The following is a 27197-nucleotide window of genomic DNA, read 5'->3' as shown; positions in this document are numbered from 1 at the left end:
AGAAGAAACTCTGCTGATTATGCCAGGAGCTCTTTCCTTGGATTTGGTATCTTTACGGTTTTGTTATTGTGCTCCTTAATCCTCTTATTCATATTGTTTTGGTTAGTTGGGTTATAAGTGACATATGCTCGGCTAATACGCTGTAATAAAATATATTGGTTAAGAAAACTGAGCCTACAGGGACTGTCCTCATTGGGCAAGCCCTGCCACCACATTTTCTGAGAGTAAAACTTTATCCCTTATTCCATCTCCATGGGACTACTGGAAAGAGTGGTTCCTCTTTCAGAGGCGCAGCTTCCTGTCCTTTGTTTTGAAGGCTGCTCTCAGAGTGGGTGGAGAAGACACTTGTGTTCAGAAGGTGCCCAACACTTATGACCTCTGGTAGCTTGATGTTCTGAGTCTCCTGGTGCCAGAATGATAGAAGAATTGGCTGTGACCAATAATGAGACTCTCTGCTCTTCTCTTCACTCACCTACCACTTCCTAAACCAAGGGCTGTGTATGACACCCCCAGTCCCCCCTTCCCCAGTGGCTGCTCTGAGTCCTGCTTTCCTGCTGGTTCTCTAGAATGCTCTACTGAGGGACTTGCCCCCAACACAGGCACCTCATATTGGCTGCAACAGCATGGCCCTGGCTTTTCGTCAATCACACACCCCTGCTTGCATCGGCCTGGTCTGCATTCCTCTTTCTGAGGACTGGATCCCAGCCCTGGCTACCTGTTGCTTCCTTGCTGACTCCCCCCCCCCCCCCCAAGCCTGGCCAGACTGCCTACCTGTTCTCCAGTCTGAATTTGCCCATTTCCCCCTTTGCAGCCACCAGCCAGCCATTTCTCGCAGATGCTCATGGGACTGCTACCTCATACCTCCCCTCCCCCTCCCGAAACTCCGCTCTTGCACCATCCCGAACAATCACAATAAGCAAAGGAGCTCTGCTTCCTTTTGTGCACGCCCTGTCTCCCGCCTGGAGCACCATCTTCACCCTTTCTGCTCCTCAGACAGACACCAGGCCCTATTCATTCTTCATTCTTCAGTTTCGGCCTAGATCTCTCCTTCAGAAAGGAGATCTCCCCCCCCCCAATGACCACCCCTCCCCACCTGCCCAGGCTGTTAGTTCTTCTCCTGGGTTAATGCTTGTAGCACAATGAATCACTGGACTCTTCTCATGCTGCCTTGCAAAAAGTGTCATTTCCCTTTGGTCTGCGAGACCTTTGTGGTATGGAAATAACCAGTATATAGCTGGTTCTTGTTCCCTGTTGTGTTGGTACAGGGCAGGCACATGTGTGTGCTGCCATTACATGCGTGCCGGCAACACAGAAACTCACTTTCTCACAACCGATAGGCAGCTGACAGATGCTGGGGCAGAGGGTGGCGTGTTACCCAGCTGTGTGCCCACTCTTGGGAGTATAGCGCTCCGATAGTGAGTTTGTTCGAAACTCAGGGTCACACAGACAGCCTTAGTTAAACTCTGTGGAACATGACACAAAACAAAAACTAGTAAATATGGGCCAATGCTTGTAAGGAAGAAAGGGGGCTGGCAGGGGTAAGAAGAAAATGAGAGAGGGTAAGAGAGAAACCTGAATGTGTTATATACATGTATAAAATGGTCTAAGGACAAACTTTATTAGTAATAAAAGAGACTCACATTCTTTTCCATGGTCATGCCTCTTTCAGTATGGCATGGCCACTTGTGACAGAGGAGGAAGGAAATGTGACTTATAGGCCACTTCTGAACACATGGCTTGTGCTTTTGAACAGCAGCAGTGGCCACCCCTGGGCTGTCACGGAGCCTGTACCACTCGTGGGGCCCTGTGTAACATGCCCGATGAGTGTTATCACACCAATCTTCACAGCTACCACACAGAAGGTGATGTTACCACTGTCCCCAAATTCATTATATGTGGGCTCCTTTGGGTGGCGGAGAGGAGGAGTGTTAACACCGGGAAGCAAGCATGCACCATGGAGCAGAAGGGGCACATTTTTCTGCAGCCGGTTCTGAGCTCCAGGAAGGATGGAGGATGCTGGGTGTCAGGTGTCAAGGATGCCTCTCAGGATGGGGAAGTGGGGAGGTGCGTGATGGGTAGGAGCCAGGATGATATTCTGCAGAGATACCTGCCTTTCCCCACGGCTTTCAGCTTATCAGAAACATCCTTGCTGTCCGGCTTCTGGACGTCAGCTGCGGTAAGAGCAACAGTGCGCATGGGCGGTGCTCACTGAGATGTCTTCCTCAGCCCTTAGTGTGTTTGCTCAGGTGACAACCCAGTGACATGGAAGCCACGGGTTCTTAAGAGGGGGAACGGAGCACATGGAGATTAAACAGGCAGACGTGGTGCACAGCCTGTGTGTGTGTGTGTGTGTGTGTGTGTGTGTGTGTGTGTGTGTGTGTGTGTGTTGGGGCAGGGCTGCCTTTCCATATACCCGAGAAGCCTGCACTGAAACCCCTCTGTGGTCTTCAGTCCTGAGCTTGTTCCCTGCTGCCTCTCGCCTGCATGAGTACCTGTCTGCATGCAAAGTCCCAGTGTCAGACACCAGGAGCCGCTCTTACCTGTGTTTGTGTCCTGAGAGGGCAGGCACACAAGTGGAAGCCAGAACTCTGCACCTGGTGATCTTCCCAATCCTGGTACCCATAGGAGTGCTCTTGGCACTCATGAAGAGCCCCAGCCTCTTGTCTGAACCCGTGAGTGTTAACTCTTCCCTCCCTCCCTCCCACCTCACTGTAAATTCTGCAGTGTGGGTGTGAGTCTTGAGCACACCCCATCCTCAGGGGGCTGCTTTTACCCATAGTAGGGCCTCAGTTCAGTTAAATACTTGCAGACTGATTCTCTGGGTAGGTGATGAGGAAGGGACATCCACTTAGAATTTCCAAATGGCTGGTGCCCTGGGCAAGGTGCCCACACACTCTATTAACACTCTTTAAAATATTCCTGCATGGCCATTGTTTTTATTTACATTCTAAGGTGCTTAGGTAGCTGCCAAGGATCCAGCTCAGCCATCCCACCTGAGGGCTGGTTAGCACAGGCGAGCTGGTGTTCTGCACCCTGGCCAAGCAGAATGCACCGTGGGAGTAGTGAATAGCTAAACCGAGAAGGAAAGACGTTCCATCGAGGAGATGCTTGGTACGTGTAAGATATAGAGCTTGGCTAGAGTAATAGTTCCTTGTCCTTCTTGCTGTAACCAAAAAAACCAAAAAACCAAAAACCAAAAACAAACAAACAAAAAACAAAACAAACAAAAACAACCTGGCAAATTCAGCTCAAGAAAGGAAAGGCTTGCTCTACTTCATGGTTCAAGGTACAGTTCAGAGAGGTCTTGGTGGCCGGAGCTTGAGGCATCTGGTTGCACTGCATCCCGTAGTCAGGAAGAGCAATGTTTGTGTCTGGACTTTTCCTCTGTATTTAGTCAGATTCCAGACCAAGGAATGGTACCCCTCTTCCCACCTCAACCAACCTCATTGACAGAAGCCCTCGCAGCTTCTTCTCTATGTCCACTGACACTCCATCCTGACCATCACATCTGCAAACATTGTACAGCTGCCTCTGGAACTGTATGGGCAGCTCGAGGCCTTGAGCTCTGGATTCAGGACTGGGAATCTGTAGTTTGTTTGTTTAGATGCCCTTTGGAAATGTTGTCACCCTGGCCTCTACTAGCTACAGCTGCCTTTAGAATATTGTTAGGCATCTTGGGTGAGACACTCATGTCAGGCTTCCTCTTTCTGGGCGTTCTGTAATTGATGATCTTGACGTCATGGGCCAGCCCCTGGTGGTGAGTGGTTCCTATCCACACCTCATATGGAAGGCATTCAAGCCTTCCAACGTGTATTTTGCTTCCTGCCCAGCAGAGGGCACCCCACTTGACTTTCTTTTGAAAGTCAGCGGCAGTCCCCAGGGTTAAGTCTGGTTTCTTTCTTTCTGGGTAACAGAGCACTGGAAAGCCAACATGGGGTCCCTAGGTGACACATTTAGGATGGGTCTCCAGAAAAGGAGCCCCAGGTTTGCTGAAGGTTGCAGGGGACACGTCATTGCTGAGAAATGAAGTGGCCAGGAGCCTACATGGGACACCTGGCATTGGGGGCAGAAGGGACCGTGGGGAATGAGGGTGACCTGCTGCTGCCTCCAGGGCCCAGGACATTCAATGTGGCTTTTAGGATATGCCAGTCTGTTGTTACTACAAACAGCCATATCCAGGGAGAGGCTGAGAGCTTGAGGGCTGTGTCACAGACCTGAAAAGATGGCCTCATTGAAGGTTTTTTTTTTTCTTCCCCAGACAGGGTTTCTCTGTGTAGCCTTGGCTGTCCTGGACTCACTTTGTAGACCAGGCTGGCCTTGAACTCACAGACAACTCATACTGTGCTGACACTTGTTATGCTCAGGGAAACTCTAAGGTATGGCTGTTCCCAAAACTTACCTGGCTTAGGTCACTGTCCTGGGCAGTGTGTATTCCTATACCATCCTCTCTCCAGTTACTTGAGTGCCAGGGTTTATCTGAGTGTCTGTGACACACAATGCTGCAGCCACAGGGCCACCCTACTGTCCCTCTAATGCTGGCTTATCCTGCAAAAACTCTCTTACTTCTCCTGTGAGTGTCTTGACTACCCTACACAGCCTTTGTGGCACTTACCCTATTTTGTCACAACCTCTTTATGCACAGATTCAGTTCCTCGCTATTGAATGGTCTCTGTCACGTAGACCTAGCATGCCAGGACCCTTGTCCTTGAAGAGCTCAATAAGTGGATCCTTGTAGCCACTGTAATGTCACAAGTGACAACCCAGCCACTCAGAGCTGAGCTATCTATCACTTTCAGAGTAGGGCCCTAGTGATGGGGGTGGGGGGTGGACGGGTCTGTTGCCACTGAGTTTATACGTCAGGTTTATTGAATGCAGTGCTGGAAGCTGGCGATTTGAGTAAGGGAACTGAGTTCTGTGTGTCATTATCTCCAGAGCTCTGAAGAATGGAGCCCCGCCTGCCCTGCCCCACTCCAGAAAAAGGCTATGTGGGAAAACAAGTGGGGGAGCCACTGGCAGGGTGACCGGGCTCTGATGTCACTTTGATGATTGGACCCCCAGAGAGCTATCCCTGAGGCCAATGCATTCTTGTTGGGGTCAAGTGGACCTGAAGCAAGGAAACAGGTCTTGACATCAGCCTGCGAGCGTCTTCCAACACGTTTCTTATTTCTCGCGCATTATCAACGTGAGAGCAGGCCACAGTTCACTTCCACTTACATCTTCCTGGGATTTTCAACTTTCCCTAGAAAGAGAATAGACTCTGTACTTTTTTCTAGAAGTACAATCAGGAAGGGCTTGTCGAAGGAGAGGACAGAAGAAGGGGTGTCCCTTGAGCGGACTACAAGCTTGGTGGTGGTGGCTGCTGCGGCTTCTGTCCCTTCCTCACTGACATCCAGCACAGCCTTGTGAGCAACCTGTAAAAGGGGAAGCATGTGTCAGTGGCTCCCACAGAAGCTGTGACATGAGCCTACTGCTAACCCCCGGAGACCAATGACAAAAAATGTCCTCAGAACCATATCTGACCATCACAGTCCATTAGCAAATTAATAAATTAAGCCAAGGGTCAACAACCTGCTGAATCTGGACTTGGCTGTGGACTTAGGCTAGACAGATAACCCATAAACAAAGAGACGTTCTGCAGGGGATTGGGGCACGTGGATCACCTGATGACACTGCCAGGCTAAGTGATGCAACAATTGCTAAAGCATGTTGGAATTGAATTCAACAATTTCTCACAAGAGGACCAAAAAATCTGAAGTTTTAGAACCCAGGACAAACGTCATAGCTTACAGGTACAAAACGCACCCAGGCAGCACCTGCCATGGTATCTGCTTGGGATGCCATCCCACCCTGGCACCTTAAGTCAATCTTCTCCCACTTCTTCTCCCACTGAAGCCAGACTAGGCAGCCCAGCTAGGAGAAAGGGACCCAAAGGCAGGCAACAGAGTCAGAGATGAGCCCTACTCCCGTTGCTAGCGGACCCACATGGTGACCTGCAGCACACCTGTTACATATGTGTAAGGGATCTTAGGGGCCTCTCCTCTGAGAAGAAGGAGATGAAAGAATCAGGGTAGGTGATTGTGAGGGCAGGGCTAGGAGGAGAGGAGGGAGGGGTCTGGGATCAAGTTGTAAAGTGATGAATAAATAAATAAAAACAAACAAAACCCAACTGCTTGGGAATTCAACTGTAGTGGGGAAGGCAGGGATGCTGGGTTCCTGTTTGCTCTTTCACTGCTAGTATGTGGCAACAATGCTGCTTTCTAGGAACAGATCTGCTTTTCAAAGAAGCACAAACTATTTGCTTGAAGAGGGATTATGGGTATCCACCAGCGAGATTTGTAGTGGCTGTAATGGCCCAGGCCTTGCAGCCATAAGTCTTGGCTTTTCCTTTGGCCGTTAAACACCTCACCCTCTCCAGCCTGCCACCTTCTCAGAAAGATGAGAGTACTTTGTTGGCTGGCTTTTCCAGCATGGGCTTTCTTACAAACATCTCCACTGACTCACTTTGGAAACCTGCAAGAAATGTGTCTTTGTAATTCCGGAAAAGTCAGCATTTGCAGTAAAGGCATCTCGGATCCCCATTTGGGGGAGGATGGTTTCCAGGTTGTAGGAAGCAGAAATGGAAAACTTGGGGATGAACACCTTGATCCACCTATGGATAACGGAAAGGAAAAAGGCGGGGTTAGGGTGTCTCCATCTCTGCTTCCATTGGGGCATTTTTTTTTGGAGAGTCTGCTTTCTCCAGCACTGTTAATGGCTTGCCAGAGAAATCCCCATGTCCCAGCCCCAAAGCACCAGGCCGCTCTGTCTATGGCCCTCCCAGATGAGCAAGTCCATCCCTGGGAGTCAGAATAAAACATAAGGACCCTGTAATCAAGTAAGAGCCAGAGGTGAGATGATGGCACAGCAGGGGAACCACAGCAGAAACCAAGAGGGACATCAGGAAGTGATGGTAGCTCAGGGACCAGGCACATTACCTGGCCCTGCCCAGCCCTTCTTCAGGACTGAGAAGAGTGAGCCTTGATAACCTCCCAGAGGGACAAAGCCCCAGAGAATGTTTTACCACGCTGGGACTACACCTATACCTGCCCTGTCCAATATGGCTACCACTGGCTGCATGTGGCTACTGAACAATTTGATACATGTCTACAGCAAACAAGGAGCTAAACTCTTACTTTAGTTAATTTGTTCATTACCATGATTGATAGATGGCGTTTGGTGTCACACGTGTGTGTGTGTGTGTGTGTGTGTGTGTGTGTGTGTGTGTGTGTGTGTGTGAGACAGAGACACACACACACAGACAGAGAGAGAAGATCAGAGGACAACATTTTGGGGATCAGTCCCCTCCTTCTTCTTACTTGTGAATCTTGAGGTTCACACTCAACCTGTCTGGCTTGGAAGCAAGAACCTGTACCCAGTGAGCCACGCCATTCTCCTTTAATTTCATTTCATTTTGCGAACTTGGATCTGAATGATGACTTGCGGCCAGTGGCTACCATATTGGACAGTGCAAACCTAGAGTTTGGCATATTTTCTTCTTCTGTAATGATTTCCCCACCCGCGAGCAAACACTGAGCATTTACCATGAGCCACTCTCCTGGGCACATTCAGCAACATTGCTCTCATTTTAAAAGATGCTCAGGCTTAATTGCAGTGCTTTGCCTATGTTTATATGCTTAGCTTCTCTCAGAAAGGAAAGCACAAGACATTGGGGAGGTACCCCAGTCCTCATCTGATGGACCTCCCTGACATCTAGTACCACAGGCATCTCTCTCTCCCCCACTGGCCTGGGCATCCCTGTGTTCTCAGGCTCCCTCTGTGTTCTACCTCCCTGTAGCCTCCCCACTGCCTTGTCTTCCTCCTCCATCCAGCATTAGTGTGGTGGGAGAAGAAAGGAAACCCTGAAAGCCTGCAGCGTCTCTTCATTCTCACCTTCCACCTTTGTCAGTGGCACTGCCTACATCAGAAGTGCCCCCACCTTCACCACACTCACAGCCTCTCTGTGTTCATGTCCTACCTGAGGCAGGCGAGCATAGGGAACAGCTCAGTGATCTCGGACTCCACTTGATCTGGATGATACACACAACCCCTTCCAAACAACGTACCTAGCAACCTGCTGGCCACCCAGAGTCCCCACCTTCACAGAACTGCACCCACACCTGCTTTAGTCAGTGAAATCATTTACACAGTGCCCTCCCTCCATCAACCCATCTTTGGATGGACAGCTCCTAGCACACGACAGCGGTGCTCACCTTTTCTGGAGTGTACGCCTCCACTTTCTCAGCCTCCTGGCTGACAGGCTTTTCTCCAGCTGCCACATCTTGCCCTTGTCCGGGAGGACAAAGAAAGCCATGGCATTGCCCTTGTAGTCCATCTGCAGCACAGTGCAGCCAAGCTCTCTGTCCACGCCAAAAGCAAACAACTCCGTCTGGTGCATCATGGGGACACGCACAGTGCTGCCCTTGCTCAGAAGGAATGGGAAGCTCCTGTTTGTATTTGCAGCACTAAAGGGCTGTGTCCAGTTGGCTAGCGTGGGGAAAGGAGACTGGGATTAGGTCAGTGGGCGTTACATCCCTGCAACCTGACAGGTAAAGACAGGCAGAGAGGGGAGATGAGGATCTCTGAAAACTCAATTCTCCCACAAACAAAAACAAACACAAAAACGAAACAACCATGACTAACATTGTGAGGCTCAGACCTTAATCCCCAACACTCCCCACACACATACCGCACACACCACACACATATATAACTAATACCACACATACATATGCAACACACATACACCACACACATATTTAAAACACACTATACACACACTATACCACATACACACACAACATGCCATATACATACCATACACATGCCACATCATACCACACAATACATTCCATATACATGCACACACACAAGGCACAAACACATGCATCATAACACACACACATAACAAACACCCCCATATACCACACACATATATGTACCACATATATACACACACATGCCACACACACACAACTGCCACACACAAATATACTCTGCATACCACACCCCCACAAACCACACATGCACTTGCACACACACAGAAATGTACCACACATACTACATACTTCCACTCTTACATGTACTTTCCCATACATACAACATACACTGTGTACACACCAAATGCACTTGCACACATACAAATACACTTCACTTATCTAATACTACACACACATACACACACACACACACACACACACACACACCCATGTCAACAATAGTCATAATAAATTCATTTAGAACTCTGAAAAATACTCAAATTCTTATAGCTAGCTGAGAAACAAAATATTAAAGAAAATAAGTGGCATCTTGCTAGCAGCTGTGACGTTAGACCCATCCTAAGTTTCTCCAGCACTCCACCTCACTCCCCATTCTGTGTGGTCTTGAAAAATGACAGCCCACAGTAGCAGTGAAATCAAGATGCAGCTGAGCCCGTGAAGGACTGCTTCTCAGGTTGAGCATAGTGGCTCATGCTTGCAATCCCAGAACTAGGGAGGCCCAGGCTGGCAGGTTGTGCATTTGAGGTTATCTCAGGCTACAGAAAGAGATCATACCGCAGAGCATCAATAGCCACACGCTCATCCCCAAAGAATTGCCTTTATCTGACCTGCCTCTGCCATACCAAAAGGATGACTTATAAAAGCTGTCAGTATTTAATCTGACTTGGCGTTCAACCAAGGCAAATATCATTTCCCCGAGGACATTTGCCAAGACAGTGGCAGGCAGAACTCCAAAACACCTCGGGCGGTACATAACAGTTGACACAAATAATCCACTAACCACAAAGCTTAAGAGGACAAACTGAGAGGACAGGGGGAAGGTCTTATCAGCAAACCTGACAAAACATTTGTCTCTACGAATCCACCCTTCCCAAGACATGGTCCCAGCCAGCTGTGGTGACCCAAGGAGAGGTCATCCAAGACAAGTGGCTGAATGCTGATGGGAATGGCCAGCCTTGTGATGCCCTGACTGGCTCTGCTCCCGTCCTGTAGCTCAGCACTAGTCTAGAAGGATTCTAGACTGACTAGTGCAAATGGAGGGAGAGGAGCAGAACTTGGAGGGGGGCTCAATATCTCATTCCCAAAAAATTGTCATGGTGTGACCTGCATGGGGGCTCCCCAAAGACCCCCCTCACACAACTACCCGAGGCACACTTGGTGCCTAATGCCTTCTCCCTAGAGGTGTGGGGGTGTATTTCAAATGCAAGTACAGACAAGTGTCCTCCCTTCCTGGCTGTCTGAAGGGCGGATAAAAGATAAGACATGGAGATATAAACAAATAAATGTCTAAGGAATCAAATGTTTACAGAAGATTTGGAAACTTCCACCATATCTTACACACACAGGCCCAAGACATGAGGAAAGCTATAGGCAGCTTGGGAAATATCTGGGCATTTCAGAGTTCTCACTGCCATCTGGCCTTGGCATTCACAAAGAGAAAATAAAAGGTTAGTCAGAATTATACACTAGCTAGCCAAGTGTGGATGGCAAGTTGAAATATGCACACAGCGGTCCTATGCAAAATTGGGGAGATGTTCCAGCCAAGAAATCATCTGTGACTTTAAAGAATTCACTCAGAAGAAATAGGAAACAGTTGCCACAATGAACAACTACAAAGATAAACCCTCTGGATGGGAAAGTTATTGTCTAGAATTGATTTACATTATTTACGATGTTGGGCTGAAAACATACAAATGGACTGAAGACATGGCTCTGAGGCTAAGAGCACTCACTGCTCTTGCAGAGGACCCCGTTTCAGCTCCCAGATTACACCCATCTATAGCCAGGTTCCAGGGGAGCCGATGTCCGCTTCTGGACTCTGTAGATAACGGTGCTGTATATAAATACTTAGCACAAGACACACACATGCATATACATAACTAAAAATAAATAAAATATTTTTTGAAAACAAGCAAAAATGGGATATGAAAAGAGACAGGAAAGTATGCCCCAAACTTCAGGGGGTGTGGAGTGGTTAATGAAAGTGTTCCTAAGGAAAACCAGATTTGGCCACAAAGCATAAGGACATGCAAAGGGCTAAAAGAAAGCATCTAAGCAAGCATCTAAGCAATAAGAGAAATGATTTGAAGTCATCATGTGTAGTCTAAAGTTGAAAAATATGGTAAGAGAAATGAAGATGTCACTAGAGAGACTCAACAGAAGATTAGAGCCAATGGAAAACAGTAACACGGAGCTAGAAAATGCATCAGTTAACTCTGTAATATGAGGAATATTGAGAAAGAAGATGGAGGGAAGGGGACAACACATCAAACGCCTGTGATACACCATCAAGCATAGCAACGCACCCATCATGGGACTCCCAAAAGGAGGAGAGAGAAAGAAAAAAAAGGGAGTGGTTACGGGAAGAAGTAGCATTTAGAAACTCCCCAACCGTAGTTTATAAAAATCTTCCAACACAGTTAACAACTTCCACAATCAGTCAAAAGGCAAAGAAGAGACTTCACAAGAAACGTCACCTTTGAGGTGGCCTCAGTAAGATTAACAGATGATTTCTTGTCCATCGGCTAGTCTGGGTAGGGGTTCGAAGTTTACTGCCTATATTTTTCTTGGCTGGGCCATAGTTTGAGGAGGACCCCAGGGCCCAGATCCACCTGTAGTTTTCCAGGACCCTCTGGATCCTTCTATTTCCTCATTTTCCCAGGCTTCTCACACCTAAAGTCTCAATAGGATGTCGCCTCTGACCCACTTTCCTGGTAGGTAAAGTTTTTCATGGGGACGTACCCCTTGGACTAGTGTCTCGATATAAGTGAGTATATACCATTTAACTCTTCTTGCCTCTGGGTGAACTCATTATGATAATTCTCCACCGTTAAGTGGAGAAGGAGATCTGACTTTCACACAAACTCTGGTGCCCCGTATTTGACCATGTCCCTTGGATGGGGACGCCTGGTGGCACTCAGAGGAAGGATAATAGGTCACCAAGAAGAGACTCGATACCCTATGAGCATATACAGGGGGGAGGTCCCCCTCAGTCACAGACATAGGAGAGGGGAATGGGAGGGAAGTGGGAGGGAGGGAGGAATGGGAGGATACAAGGGATGGGCTAACAACTGAGATGTAATATGAATAAATTAATAATAAAAAAGGGGAAAAAACAGATGATTTCTTAACCAGAAAGTATGAGGATCGAACAGCAGCTGGATGAAACAAAAACAAGCGAGCTTTTATCAGTGCTGCAGGAGCCTCTCAGGCTGGATTGCAGCAGTAACACGGATTCATACCAACTCATAACAGACATCAACAAAGGAAGTTATGCTTTAAACATGAAAGACAACGTAAGTATTTTGGAGGTGGACGTGGTGGTACACACTTAAATTCCAGCACTTGGCGGCAGAGACACGAAGATTGCTGCAAATTCAAGTCCAGTTTGATCAAGAATGAAAATTCTTGACTATAGAGTGAGACTCTCTAAATAAAGGAGAAAGCCAAAATAGGAGAGCATAAGGTTTCTCTTTTATGCTGTCTTCTCTGGAAAGGCAACTCATAAAGTGATTACAAGGCTGGAGAGATGGCTCAGCTGTTAAGGCACTGACTGCTCCTACAGAGGACCCAGATTCAGTTCCCAGCGCCCACGTGGCAGCTCACAACTCAATGTAACTCCAGTTCTGGAGGATCAGACACCCTCTTCTGGCTTCTACAGGTATGACACACATGTGGCACACATACACATAGACAGACATTGATCATAACATAATTGAAACAAAATAAATTGATCATAAAAATCTATATTGGTGAGCATGCATGTGTAGAAATATAATATGTGGCAATGATGTCAAAGTGATGGGGACAAATGTAGCTACCAAAAATGTTTATAACTATTGGAATAATGATTGATATTAACACATACTACATTACAATTACATGCTAATTGTAATCCCCACTTTAACCACTAGGAAAGTAAAGTGATAACGAAAGAAAAGGGAATTAAAAACTAGGAAATTGTAAACTAGAAAATATTTCAACCTAAAAGATGCCAATATGGAGACATTGAGGAAGGAAAACACACAAAATATAGAGAAAATATAGCAAAATGACACCCATGCATCCTATCAATATGAATAAATTCTGCTCTGCAGCTAAAAGTGGAGACTGGGAGAACCAACTTACAATTGTTCTGTCAAGAGATATGCACTGTTTAGAGAGACAAAAGGCCCAAGGAAAGGTGGCAAACACCATTAGTCATTAGGGAATACAGAACAAACCCACAACGAGTTACTACTGCCCAACACCATGGCTGTCATTAGAAAGACAGATAACAGGAAATACTGGGGCTGGTGAAATGGCTCAGTGGATAAAGTTGCATCTAGTTGACAACCTGAGTTCAATCCCCGGTGATGGAAGAAGAGAACCACTCCTGTATGATGTCTTCTGAATTAGAAACACACACACAACACACACACACACACACACACACACACACACACACACACAGAGAGAGAGAGAGAGAGAGAGAGAGAGAGAGAGAGAGAGAGAGAAGTAGAGTGAAATTTAGAAAAGAAAAAATGGTAGTGAGAACATGAAAAAGACTGGATCCCTGAGCCCTTGTTGGTGGAAATGAAAAAAAAAATGCTGTGGGCTCTGTGGACACAGCTCCTAACTCCTTAGCAGTTGAGGATGGACTTGCCACATGACCCTGCAGTCTCTTTCCTGGGTGCACATTCAGAAGGGTCAAAAGCGGCATCCACACAAATGCGAGTTGACTGACGTTCATAGTTAGGTCATCACAGTGGCCCGTAACCTGACACATAGCTCTGCAGACTGCTGCATCGTCCACATAACAGCGTTTGTCAATGATAGTGAATGAGGGCTGGGGGCTAGCTCGTGCGTTTGGGTCCATGCCTCACAGCAGCAAGGTCCTGGCTTCTATTCACAGCATCAAACTAGCAATAAGAACAGAGGCTGGGAAAGAAAGGAAAAGTACAGAAAAGAGAGAACGAGCGAGTGGGGTGCTGTTAAATGTTAGACAACATGGATGAAACTTGAACAGACACAGAAGCCTGGGGTGACATGGCCTGGAGTCGGTGTCATTTACTTTGTTAGTAATGTCTAAAACAGGCAGGTCGCAGAGACAGTCTCTAGGGGGAAGAACAGGAATCCAGGGCAGCTCCTTTCCTAGGGTGGGGTGGGGTCTTCCTTCTAAGGGGGGAGGCGGGGCAATGTGCTGTGGAATTACAGAAAGCAATTGAGATCTGTCTTCCAAGCCGATTCTCACTCAGCTTTGGAACAGTGTCCTTTTAATATGCTGTCCTTGTCTGAACAACAGTGATTCTCAGCTGCGACCTTTGATACAGTTCCTGGTGCCGTGGTGATTCCCTGTCATAAAATCATTTTGTTCTTCTTTCATTGCTTTAATTTTGCCACCGCTGCTACTAATTGTAATGTCAACAGCTGATTTGCAGGAGATCTAATGTGCAAACTCTGTGAAAAGGTCATTTGACACCCTCCCCAAGAGGGTGGCAACCCAGAGGTTGAGAATCACCACTCTAGACAGATAGGAGTGACAGCCACCAGCTTGTCTGTCCTTGCAACCCAGCACAGCTTTGGTGAAGATGCCAGCAACCAAAGACACTGACGTGGACACTTAAAAATGGTCTTACACTGTGTGCACGGCCTTTCATTAGAAATAAAGCCAAAAGGCTAATACATAGCAGACGAAGGTAACTCACCAATGAAAGAAAGCCGACCAATTTTCTTTTCCTCTTTCCTGTGTTTGGAGGATGTGCGGGTGAGGGGCTAGATTAATGGGCAGGTTGGATTGGTTAATAGAAAAATGGACGTGTGGATGAAGTGCTGGCTGGGTGAGCTGGAGGTTGGGTAAATAGGAGGATGGAGGGAGGGGAGGAAGCACAAAGGAAAGGCGGGAGGAACCATGGCACAGTGGCACAGACAGCTCTGAAGACTCAGCCTCAGGCATGGTCCTGTGAGGCTGTGTGCGCCTGCTGGTCTCCCAGCCAAGCACCATAGACTGGCACCGAGTTGGCACTTAGTCCTTGGCAGATCGCCTATAGCATCACACTTAGGACTGTGGAAAAAGGGAGGGACAGAGGTACAACCTGAACTCAGGGCCATGAAACTCCACTCGTGTAACAGTGTCCTCATGAACAGTGAGGCTCCAGATAGACACGAGTGACAAACCAGCTTGTCCACACCTCCAAACCTTTGGAACTGTTCTCATCATTGGGATGGCTTTTTAAAATGGCCAGTCAGGGACCCCTGTGTCACTGCTGTGAAGTTTCTAAGCAGTAGTAAGACGGCAGCTGGTGGCAAATTGCAGGCTTTTTTTCTCCTAAAGAGATACAGAGTGCATTTTGGGAGGCAACAAGGGGCCTTCTTCACTGAACGCAGTGTCAGCTAGCCGTTTGGGACAGTCCCTTGCTTCATGCAAAACAGAGATGAATGAGGCCCCATGTTAATTAATGAGTGGAGGCTAGAGAGAAGGAACAAAAGACAGCCAAGAGTGTACAGGCAGCTACCTGCACAGCTGATGGGAACTCAGACACACCCTGCTGCTAGGGCTTGTCTTATGCACCTGTTCCCTTGACTACACAATATCAAAGAGAAAAGAAATGTCAATCAGGGTGGGCTGGGGTTGTGTGTCTGTTGGTAGCAGATTTGTGTGGCTTGCAAAAAAAAGCCCTAGGTTCAGTCCCCACTGCATCAACAGGGTGTCGCGAACACACCTATAATCCCAGCACTATGGAGGTGGAGGCAGGAGAATGGAAAGTTCAAGGTCACCCTCAGCTGCATAGCATGATGGAGACCATTTTGGAATACATAAAACCCCGACTCAAGAAAAACAAACAAACAAACAAATACTCAAGTGAATACAAATGGAAGGAAAGGGAAAAAAGAGAAATGAGGAAAAGAGAAAAATCGGCCTCACCTTTGAAGAAGATGTGGTTCACCAGGACCATGGCTGCCTGAGAGTCAAGGTCTTGGATTACGTCCACCACCTTGCCCTTGGTCTCCTTCTCCACATAACGGTTGATCCGGGCCTGAGCGCTGACAGTGTTTGAGAAGTCTTCAGAAAAGACCTTTGTTCCATAAAGCCTCTTGACCTTGTCCAGAAAACTAGCCTGCAGCTGCAGCTCCTTCCTGATGAAGAGGACACTGCCCATGCGCAAGTCCCGATCTCTGTGGCGCGCGTTCAGCGAGCGGACCAGTTGCTCGAAGCCCAGGTGGATGGTAGGCTCCAGCGCGTGTGTGAGGTTGAAGCCAAGGCTCCGGAGGATTTGCGTCTTGGTGGCCGAGCGGGCCCCCAGGGACAGCATGGCTAAGGAGGTAGAGATACTCACAGGAGAAAAAAGGACATTCTGACCTGGGTTATCCTGAGCCAGCCTCTGGTACAGGAAGAAGGCGAACCTGGTGTTGCTGGGAGACACCTGGAAGGCTGGGTTGTTCTTCGTAGTGGGAGGGTGGAAGGACTCTCTGATGAAAGGATTGGATGGCAACTTGCAGAAGATTGGCGCACAGAAGCCAACCAATAGGAGAGCTCGGTAAACGGAAGGGCCCATTTGGAAGGAAGGAAGTCTGTAAAACAGAAGGGACCCATTGTGGGGAGGTGAGCTGAGGGCCCAGGTGGGGACCTCCCACTCCGTTCGAGCCTCACCGAAATCCTGCCAAGTCAGAGCCCTGTATGTTCTGACCCTACAGAGGGCAATAAAGCCTCGTGAGGGTGTGGCTGTGTAAGTTGGCACAGTCATAGGTGCCGCTGTACGGTAGCTGGGATGCCAGTCAGGGTTCCAGCCCAACGTTTTACTATTTCCGATTCCTCCATCGATTCCTTAAACCACGGGGAAAGTGAAAGAGTGTTGCTTTGCAAACACAAGGGCTCAAATCCCCCACTCTCAAATTCAGAAGTGACTCTCAGCCCTTTCAGAGAGGCCTCTAAATATTTCTGTGTGGATGGGATCACCGCCTGCCCGCCCCATCTGTCCCCAGCCACACGCTTTTTCCATTGTATACACACCTCTGAAAACACATAAACCAGAGCCTGGAGCTGTAGTTCAGTTGGTAGAACGTTCACTAGTGTGTGCTAAGCATTGGGGTTCCATATCACCACAAAACTAGGTGGCAAACGCCTGCAACACAGACACTACTGGGAGGCAGCAGTAGCAAGATCAGAAATTCAAGTGTATCCTCTACTACATAGGGGTTCGAGTCCCGCCTAGGCTACATGAGACTGTACCCACACAAGACAGAAAACCAGCTTGTAGTTCCAGAATTCAGGAGGTAGAAGCAGAAGCAGGCAGATCTCTGAGAGGCTGAGGCCAGCCTGGTCTACACAGCAAGATCCAGGCCAGTCAAGGCTACACAGTGAGACTCTGTCTAAAAGAGAGGCAGGCAGATATGACAGGGTATGCCTGGGACCTCAGTACTGAGGTTGGGTAGCTAACATGGAAAGCTTGCTATGAGCTCCAGGCCAGCCTGAGCTACATAGCCAGATTCTGTCTCAAAGTAAGGAAGGGGAGGGAAGAAAAAAAGAGAGCAGAGAGGAAGGAATGGAAGGAAAGGGGACTGCAGAACAGACAGTTGTTCTTGGAACCATGAGCTCCCTGGCGGTTTTTGAGCATCTGGATCCAGCGGGGCTGCCCACTTCCTCAAGCCTCAACTAGAAAGACCTTGGAACAGGAAGAGTCAGGACCAGAGTGTCAAAGGGAATTGTTTGGCCTAAATGTTTTTCCATACAGGGCGATCTGTAACCCAACTTGCTATGTACACAGACCGAAATCTATCAGTGTTAACAAACAGGAGTGCTAGCCAATCACAGACGGCCAACCTTTCAAAACAGGGTCAGAGAAGGTGGTCACAGCCAGTTAGACTGTTCCCCGGCTCACTTGCATTTTCTACAGGTCTCCTGCTGTCACTGTGAATTAAACATGTCCATGTGGAACTTTATCTTATTTTCTTGTTTGCTTTCTGGCTCTCTCAGTGTAGCCCAGCCCGGCATGAACACGTGACCTTCCTGACTCCTCCTCCCAAGTGCTGAGAGGACAGGTAGCTACCTCCATGACTGGTAGCTGGAGACCTCTGAATGGCTTCTGGTCTAGGACTGCTGCCTGATTCTGTCATTAGAAATAAAGCCAATTAAGACCTGCAAAACCAGGGCCTGGGGAGGTAACTCGTCAGTAAAGTGTTTGCCTTGCAAACCTGAGGTCCCGAGTTCAATCCCCAGAACCTGGAGAGGCAGAGATCCACAGAACCCTGGGGCTTGCTGGCCAGCCATCCTACTGGACTTTCCACCAGCAACAGACGCTGCCTCAAAAACAAGGTGAAAGGCAGCATTCGTGAGGTGATCCCAGAGAGTGCCCTCCGATATGAATAGAAACATATGCGCGCGCACACACACACACACACACACACACACACACACACACACACACACAAGATATACAAAACTGGATCTGTTGTCATCTTCTCTTTCAAGACCACGTGGCTCAGGGGCAGTAAGAGACTCCAGCAGAACAGGGCTGGGTCAACTACATCAGCTCTGAGATTCATCACAGGCAAGGAACCTGTCCTAACCCCGGTCCTCAGTTTTGTTTTTGTAAACAAGAGTCAACCTTACAGGGTTGACCAATTGACAGCTGCACAGTAGGGGCTCAATAAGTGACTTTCACCATTATTACCACATTAACTGACTTGGACAGTTGCACGTAGGGCGATTTTGTGCAGCGATCATTCTAGAACACCCAGTTCCCAAACCACCCGCATGCAAACAAACAAACAAACAAACAAACAGACCCCACCATCTGTAAGATTTCTGCTGTAAGACACTTTTATGGAGGTGCTCTGGCCCTGGGGCTTGCTTCTGAGATTCTGTGAAGGATGAACACAGTGGACTAAAAGGCAGTGTAGGACCTGGGCCGGGTCAGAGGGGGAAAAGAGAAAAGCCACGTTCCTGCAAGTCAGAAGCTTTGAAGTCCTTTCTAGAACACTCTCCTTATTTTTGAACCTCCTCTCTATATTAGACAGCCTTTCCTACATCACGCCATCGCAAGTCCCCTACCCTCTGTCAAAGTTTGCTTCTGGTCACTTACTGCCACTTACTCTTGTCATGAGGCCCCCTTTACATTTCATTTCTGACTGAGAAGGAAAGACTTCGCTCACAAAACAAGATTTAGCCAACAACTGAAACAATTATTTCATCAGATGTGGGGAAGGGAGAAGACAGGAGGCCCTTTGTCCAGAGCCACAGGTTACTTGTCTGGGTCATATGTGGCCTCACAGGATGGTCGAACGCTTCCCACAGCATCTAGTGTGATTAAACTTAGGAGGGTCAGCATGCAGAAGCCTAATAGCAACCTTTACTTCAGCTTGTAGCCTGCTGAGAAGTAGGGCTATCTCTGGAAGGACACTCACAATCCTCACTTCCTGACTTCTTGTCAGTCTGCTCTATGCTGACCCCAAGACGACCACACAGAGCTCTGTCCAAGAGACCACATTACGGGGTGCCAGCCAAGCTGCAAATGGAACTCTACCATGCCCCCTTTTCTCTCTTCCCCTCCTTCTCTCCTGCATTGTCCTGAAAGCCCTGGACTCGTCTCCCTCTCTCCCTCCTCCTCTCCCTCCTTCTCCCCCTCCCCTCTTTCCTTATGTCTCTCCTCCCCCCCACCCCCGTCCCTCTTCCCCTCTCCCTCCCTCTCCTTCTCCCTCTCCTCTCCCTCTCCCCCTCCCTTTCCTTTCCTTTTCTCTCTCCCCCCTTTCTCTCCCCTGCCCTGTCTCTCTCCCCTCCCTTTCCCCCCTTTTCCCTCTCCCATCTCTCTGACTGTGTATCCTTCAATGGAACATTTCCCAGAATCCCCTCCATCTCTGCCTTCACAGCCTCTTGGGAGTACAAGCAAACGCCCTCCTAGGGTTGACCTCCCCTGCTACCTTCAGCCCTGATGATGCTCAGTGCTGTGTCTATCTTTTTGCCCATACTAGACAGCAATAGCCATCTACTGTGAGTTACCACCCACCCGTCTCCCCACTCCCTTGCCTGATTCACCTCCCCATCATATAACACTAAGGGTGGCTCTGATGGAAAGTGAGATGATGTCTGCATAGCGCTCAACCAATGCGTATGGTGCGCAATGCGCAGGCGCTTGAAGCAGGTGCTTCTTGCTTTGTGCTTGGAAGGAAGAAGGTGCAGAACGTCCCTCACTATTCATAACCAGTGGAGAAGGAATGAAGCTAACGAGAATATTGCCTGGCTATATGGGATGAGGCTGTGAGGGCCCCGGCATTTCGGCAAGCTGCTGCATCATGTCAGAGGTCAGAGAAAAGGAGTCCCATAGGGGTCCTTCTTGAAAAGGTGGGGGTTCCTCAAGCCTCCTCCACCCAGGCATCATAGTCTCTGAAAACAGTTCTAGCCAGAGCTCACTCTGCCAGCTTCCAACTCCAGCCTTATTTCCTCCCCAGCCTTCCAGAAGACAGCTCTGGTACTCCCATGGCTGTCTCAACTCTTGCCTCTCTCCTAGCCCTGCCAAACCCACTGCCCTGTTGTACCTCCAGTATATGTGCACTTCCTGCCAGTGGGCTCCACCTGTGGAGGTGACAGGGACCCCGTCTTTCCTGGGCTTGTCCCATCTAGGCCTATCCCTCCCATTAGCCTGGCTTTTATCCCACCCTCTATTGTCTCTCAGAGCTATTACCCAAATGCCTGCCACCCCTGTCACTCACCACACTATAGGCAGGGCCGGCATGTCACTCCCAGTTCCTCACAGCCTTCATGGAGCTCAGAAGAGACACTCAAGCTCCTGTCATGTAATTCTCTTTTCCTACTGTGCCCAGTCTTGCCTGCAGGTGCCCAGCTATTCTGTCATCCTATAGCTGACCACAATTCCCAGCTTCATGTGCTTCCAGACCCAGCCTGCGTATAGAGTATTCCATCCAACGCATACCCTTCCCCACCTGCAGCTCCTGCTTTTGTAAGGTGTCCTAGCCTGGTGGCTCTCGGGCTAGCAGATCCCATTCATGTGCCTCCTCTTTGCCCAGCGTACCTGGGGAAGCTGGCTCCACTGCCACTGCTGGCCAACGTACTTTCCTACTGACTGTAGGAAGACATCTTTCCAATGGGCACGCAACTAGACACAGGACACATGCAGCCACCATGTGCACACACACACACACACACACACACACACACACACACACATACACACACACACACACACACACACACACACACACACTTGAAAATATACATGATCACCCTCAGCCAGCCATCTTTCCTACCTCCCATCAAAGACTGACCCTCAGCCAATGAGCTTCTTCAGCCTCCTATGGGAGTGGATACTTTTGCCTTCATCTCCATTCCTCCAACTGCTACTCTCCTTGTCGCCATCCTGGAAAACCCAACTCCATCTTCTGTACCTGCCTCCTTCTCCCCACCATCCTTTAAACAAGCTCCTACAACCACAAGAAAGAACCCACAACCATAACCAACCTTTCTCTTTTCATCCGTTTTTGGTGCCATCTTGTCCATCCTCAAGTGTCCCTGACCCTGCACCCTCATTTTTAACTCATAGTCTGCCTTCTATAACCACAGAAACCAGACCCAGATTTACAGCCAGTGACTGTGTCTGAGTGTTCACCTTACCTGCTTTCCCAGTAGGACAACAAAGGCGACCTCAGCTCCTGCTCCAGCCAGCCCTTAGGCAGCTGGATTTTGTGCAAACATCTGCTCCTCCTCCTCTTTCTCCTCCTCCTCTTCACGGGGTCCAGTCCTCCAGTGATCCTTATAAGCCAGCAGGCTTCATCTGCTGGCTGGCAGCTCTCACCTCTCCCTCACAGCTCTCACCACACCCACAGCTTCCTTGTGAAGAGATGCAAATGACAGAACACTTTTCATCTCTAGCCAGGTCCCTTCCCTCTGAACTCTTACATGGCTAACTGCCTCCCTGCCAGCGCCTCCTGATGCTACAAGCCAGTTCCAGCACAGTAGACCAAACTGGAATCAACTTTGCCAATCTGCTTCCTGATGAGAGTCACAGGCGAGCATCAGCATCTGCATCAGTGGTACCCCATCCACCAGGCTACCTGAGCTTCGGAACCATCCTTGCACTACCACTACCTCTTCCTCATTTCAAGTGTCATCCATCACCAGTCTTGTCAGTACACCTCAAGTTAAGACGCCAAGAATGAGGAAGCGTCTACGCACAGTTGACTCTCAGGGAGACTGGTGGATGGTGGTGGCACTGATGCAGCTGCAGGTAAAGATTTTGCTGTAACTTTTGTTGAGCTATGCTGGCTCCCAAAAAAGTCTCACCTCCCTCGCAATGCTGGGAGACCTGTCACTCAGCTGGCACAACAGGGTCTCTTCCACATCATCACACATCTAAGAGTCCCTCAATCTTGACTCCTTAAATGCTATTCTGTCCCGTTTTAGGATAATCACTTTGATTTTGCTTGGACCCTGCTCCTGGAGTATCTTTCTTCCAATTTTCCTTCCAATGAACACATTCTTTGTTTAGATCCCAAGTCACACCATCACCTCACGGAAGCTGTCTTTGATGACCCATGTGAGAAAAATGGCTCCCTGTAGGTGTTTCCGTGCCACCGTCGGCCTGTTGGCAAAACAATTACTACTGCTGTGATTTCACATCTATGTGGTATTGAACGCTGCATGATTCAGGGCTCTTGACTGTCTTGTCCTCCCTGCAGACCCACTGTTTGGCCAACACTTAATGTGTTCTGTGAGTGCCTGCTGAATGGGTGACTGAGCTAAAATTAAACTCAATGAGCAGCTTGCCTCTGAGGAGTGGTGCTGACTGGAAATGGGCGGGAAGAACTCCAAGTCAGGGTGATGAAAACTCTTTGGCGCCATCAAAGCTCAAGTGTCACAGGAAATGCATGTATGAAATTTGAGTTACACTTTTATCCCAAACAGAGGGACTAAGATTGGACTTATGAATTGGTATAAACAAATCCCCCTAATTCCCACCCCCAAAGAAGTAAAAATGTATGGAGCCACTGAGACACTGGGGAAAAATCACATAGTCAATTTAAGACCATCCAAAGGGGAGACCCATGGGAAGCTGAGAGATGTCACATTTTGTCATTGGAACTGAATTAATTTTGGTTTAGAATCATATTAGACTAATCCCAGAGCTCAAAACAGCCATTGCTGGGGCCAAGAAGCTCTTTTAAGTACCTTAGTTGTGCTTAAATGTGAGATCAGCAGACTGCAAAGGAAGATCACAAAATCTAGACAGCAAAATAATGCTATAATGTCTAACGCCCAACTCCAAATTTCTATACACTCAAAGAACAATGTTGCATAAAATAATAACGACTGCTTTGGAGGAAATATGAAAATCACTTATTCTTAGCTATGGCCAGAAAAGACAGATGCAAGTGGCCTCGAATGACACACTCCACCGTGGAAATGCTTACATGTTCCTGTTACAGCAAAAGAAAAAAACAAATCAGTTCATATGCTTCGTGGGAGCTTCCACTGTCTGTAAGGTGGGGAACTCTCTTTTGCAAGATTCAGGTATTTGCCACAGTCTTGTTTTGGGGTTGGTGGAGGGCTGAGGTCTGGCTAGCAGGATGCAGCTGCTAGCAATAATCACCCATTAAAAGGGACCGGAGATAGCTGGAGATAGCCTTGGCTCTTGAGCCACAGCATTCCATTTCTCCACAGTCACAATGTTCTAGTCACCTCAGGTCAAGCACTTGAATATGCTGTGCTTCTCCACAGACCTCTGGTTCACAATGAGGAAATGTTCAATGGCTGCGAAAGAAAAATGAGGCAACAGGAAGAGAGCCAGTCATGATCAATAGTAAGGCATTCACAGACAGGATTTTAAGCAGTCTGTTAAAGTATACTTTCATTTTTTCCCCTTAAAAATAGAATTTTTTAACAATCCATTTTGATTATAGTCTCCTCTCCTCTAACTCATCCCAGATCTTCCCCCCAATCACCCAAATTCTCACTCTTTTTTCCTCTACCATTAGAAAACAAACAGGCATCTTCAAAAAATGACAAAAATAAGATTAAAAAAAAAAACAAGAACAGAACAAAACAAACAGAAGAAGAGCCAAAGGAAACATAAGAAACACAAACAGATAGAGAGACACACATTAACACACAGAGGAATTCCATAAAGAAACAACACTGAAAAACATGGTATATAAATAAAAGATCTGTAAGGGAGCAGAGAGCCAAGAAAAAGCATTATAAGACCAAACTACAACAACAAAACCAATAGCTAACCAACCTACCGATCCCCTTCCTCCCCAAAGGCTTAGAAATACATTGTTGAGTTTATTTTGTGTTGGCCAATAATCGCTGAGCATGGGGACTGCCCATAAGTGTGGTCTGTATACCAGTGAGACTCCATTGGAGACAATTAATTTTTCCTTTGCCAGTTCGTTGTCAAATTGGAGAGAGCTTCTGAATTAGGGATGGGAGCTGTGTGTACTTTTTCAGTTCTGGAATCCTGCCTGGCTCAGGCCTGTGCATGCTGTGACAGTCTCTGTGAGTCATATGTGTTCCAATGCTGTTGTGCCTCACAGACCTTGTTTCCCTGGTGTCTTTCATCCTCATTGGCTCCTACATTCATTCCTTCTTCTTCTGCAGAGTTCCTTGAGCCCCCAAGGGGAGGGATTTGATAAAGACATCATATTTAGGACCGAGTGTTCCAAAGTCTTTCACTCTCTGTATTTGTGCTTGCCTATTGTACGTGGAGGCTTCTTTGATGATGGCTGAACAAGACACTGATCTATGAGGATAGCAGAATGACATTAGGAGTTGTTTTATTTGTATGTTCATTTAGCAGAACAGGAGTTTTTGGTTTTCCCTTAGGTCCATGTTCCATCTAGTCTTAGCTCTTGGCTACCTGAGCAGTGTTAGGTATGGGTTACACCTTCTGGAGGGGGCCTTAAATCCAATCAGATATTGGTTGGCGACTCCCATGACTTTTGTGCCACTATTGCACCAGCGTATCTTGCAGAGTGGCCACCATTATAGATTAAAGGGTCTGTAGCTGGGTTGGTGCTTACCTTTCTCCTCTGCTAGTACCTTCTGGTACCATGAGCACGAATCAATAGGGGTGAAGTCTCTAGGTAAGCACCGCCTCAACGTCTTCATGTTCCATGAGTTATGTAGGCATTGTCTTCAGCAAAAGAGCTTTGCCAACGGTTTGTGGAGAGTGACCCAAAGCCTTCACAATAGCCTTGGTTGCTTGGAGATTTCCATGTGGCCCCTTTGGCTAACAACTCAATTAGAGGTAATCCATTCTTGGAGGTTTCATCTGGTGACAAGAGATGTCTTGTTGGGCCTTTGTTTCCCCTGTTACTTGATGATTCCTTTTAGATTCCTGTCTTATATGCTTGCATGCGTGCACACACACACGTACACACACACACACATTTTAAGAAACTTCGACTGTAGCAGGTGTCCATATGATCCCTCCAATGGCCCTTTGTTTTACCTGTTCCTACCTTACTCTCCTCTTTGCCCCTCCTATTCATTTCATCCTCCTACTCCACTGTCCACCCATCACCCTCACCTCTGTCTGTCCATAATTATATAGTCTGTTTCCCCTTCCTTGGGAAGTCTCTTCCTCCTCCCCCTGGTCCCTTACTCCATTACATAATCTCCGTGGTTGCAGAAATTATACTCTGATTATCAAAACTTTAACGTCCACATATAGGTGAATAGATACCATATTACTGGTCTATTGGGGCCTGGGTTACTTCACTCAGGCTGAATTTTCCTCTAGCTCCATTCACTGTTAACATATACTTAAACAAGGAATACGTTACTATAATGAGAGAAAATGTAAAACAAAATCACCTTGAACCTCTTAAGAGGATAAATCTGATATCTGAGAACAGAAATGTATACTGTGGATCTAAAACAGTAGGAGAAAAGATCAAGGAGCTTGAAAACAAGTAACTAGATGGGCTGGAGAAAGGGCTCAACAGTTAAGAGCGCTGGCTATTCTTGCAAAGAGCCAGAGTTCAGTTTCCAGGAGTACAGGGCAGCTCATAGCAGTCTGTACCTCCAGCTCCAGGGAATTTGATATCCTCTTCTGGCTTTCTTGGAAGAGACACACATGGGCACAAACACCCAGAGAGACACACATATACCCTTAAGTAAAAATAAAATGCAACTTTTTGAAAGACAGAAAACACACCAGCAGGTCCAGACCAAAGTGAAGAACAGTTAGCTAGCTAAACAAACAAGCAATCCAAGTGCCATGGTGATCTTGTCAGAAAATAGGAATTGCTAACGTGTGTTATTGGAATCCTGGGCATGAAAGGGAGAGGACACAGAGAATAGAGAAATGGGTGAAGGAAACTGTATGGTTCGGTAGAAAACTGTATGCTCTGGTGACCCACGCTTTTAAAAAATACAGTATGTGGAATCAATACAAAGCAGGCCCATGACTCTATGATTAGCCCACTCTTTCCCTCCCCTCCCCTGACAGCCTTTCCATTCACTAGCTACAACTCAGGCTCTCCCACAACAGTCTTTCTGAGTCATACAGTCTGCCCCTCCCCTATCAACACCCGAAGCAAACCTTGGCTTTTCGCTTCCTTATATGTCTGTCTTCCTGGCTACAATGTCTAGACATTGTGTGGGTTTCCCCAACGCAAAGCTGTAATTAACATATTCTAGAGAAGAAGGGGAGAGAGGAAGATGAATCAAAGAGATATGAAGGCGTAGATGGAGTAGGAGGGTCGGGGGAGAGATGAAGGGAACCCTGGCGGTCAACCCTGGGTGACCACACCCAGTGACTTCTGTCCAGTGTTACAACTGACGTGTGACAGGAAAGCAACTTGAAGGGTTCAGGATTTCCCAAGTTTGGCTAATCATGGTTCTGATCAGGATACAAGTCCCCAGGCCCCACCCAGAAGCCCAGAATCAGTTTCCTAGGAAAGACCTGAGAGTCATGAGGGAAGGTGCCTCCCAACATGCCCACCCCTGCCCCAGCTTCAGTCCTTGACCCAGAAAGAAGTTCGTCCAAGCTCATCTCCAGTACTGAGGTATCAGGTCTTGGGGTCTCGGGGCCATGTATAAAACAAAGGCTTACCTCTTCCACAATTCCTAAACCTAATCACAGTATAGACGTGAAGGAAAAGGGGCAGGTTCTCACAGGCCTACCCTAGGGTCATCACCATGATTTGTTCCCAGTGTAGCTTCCT

General features: G+C 47.8%; 1 protein-coding gene across 1 annotated transcript; it reads right to left on the bottom strand.

Moving 5' to 3' along the window:
* Positions 1–2922: 2922 nt before the first annotated feature.
* SERPINA9 (serpin family A member 9) lies at positions 2923–22063 on the bottom strand. The gene is made up of 5 exons (XM_084792469.1): positions 21640–22063; positions 15940–16586; positions 8250–8523; positions 6502–6649; positions 2923–5411 (listed from the first exon to the last, which is right to left on the bottom strand). The coding sequence occupies exons 2-5, from the start codon at positions 16568–16570 to the stop codon at positions 5211–5213; spliced, it is 1254 nt and encodes a 417-aa protein (XP_084648595.1). The 5' UTR covers positions 16571–16586; positions 21640–22063; the 3' UTR covers positions 2923–5210.
* Between the last annotated feature and the right edge of the window lie 5134 nt (positions 22064–27197).

Source organism: Acomys minous, assembly GCF_964271855.1.
Source record: "Acomys minous genome assembly, chromosome: 8".
NCBI lineage: Eukaryota > Metazoa > Chordata > Mammalia > Rodentia > Muridae > Acomys > Acomys minous.
The sequence above is the reverse complement of the archived record's forward strand: the minus strand, read 5'-3'. Positions and strand labels throughout refer to the sequence as shown.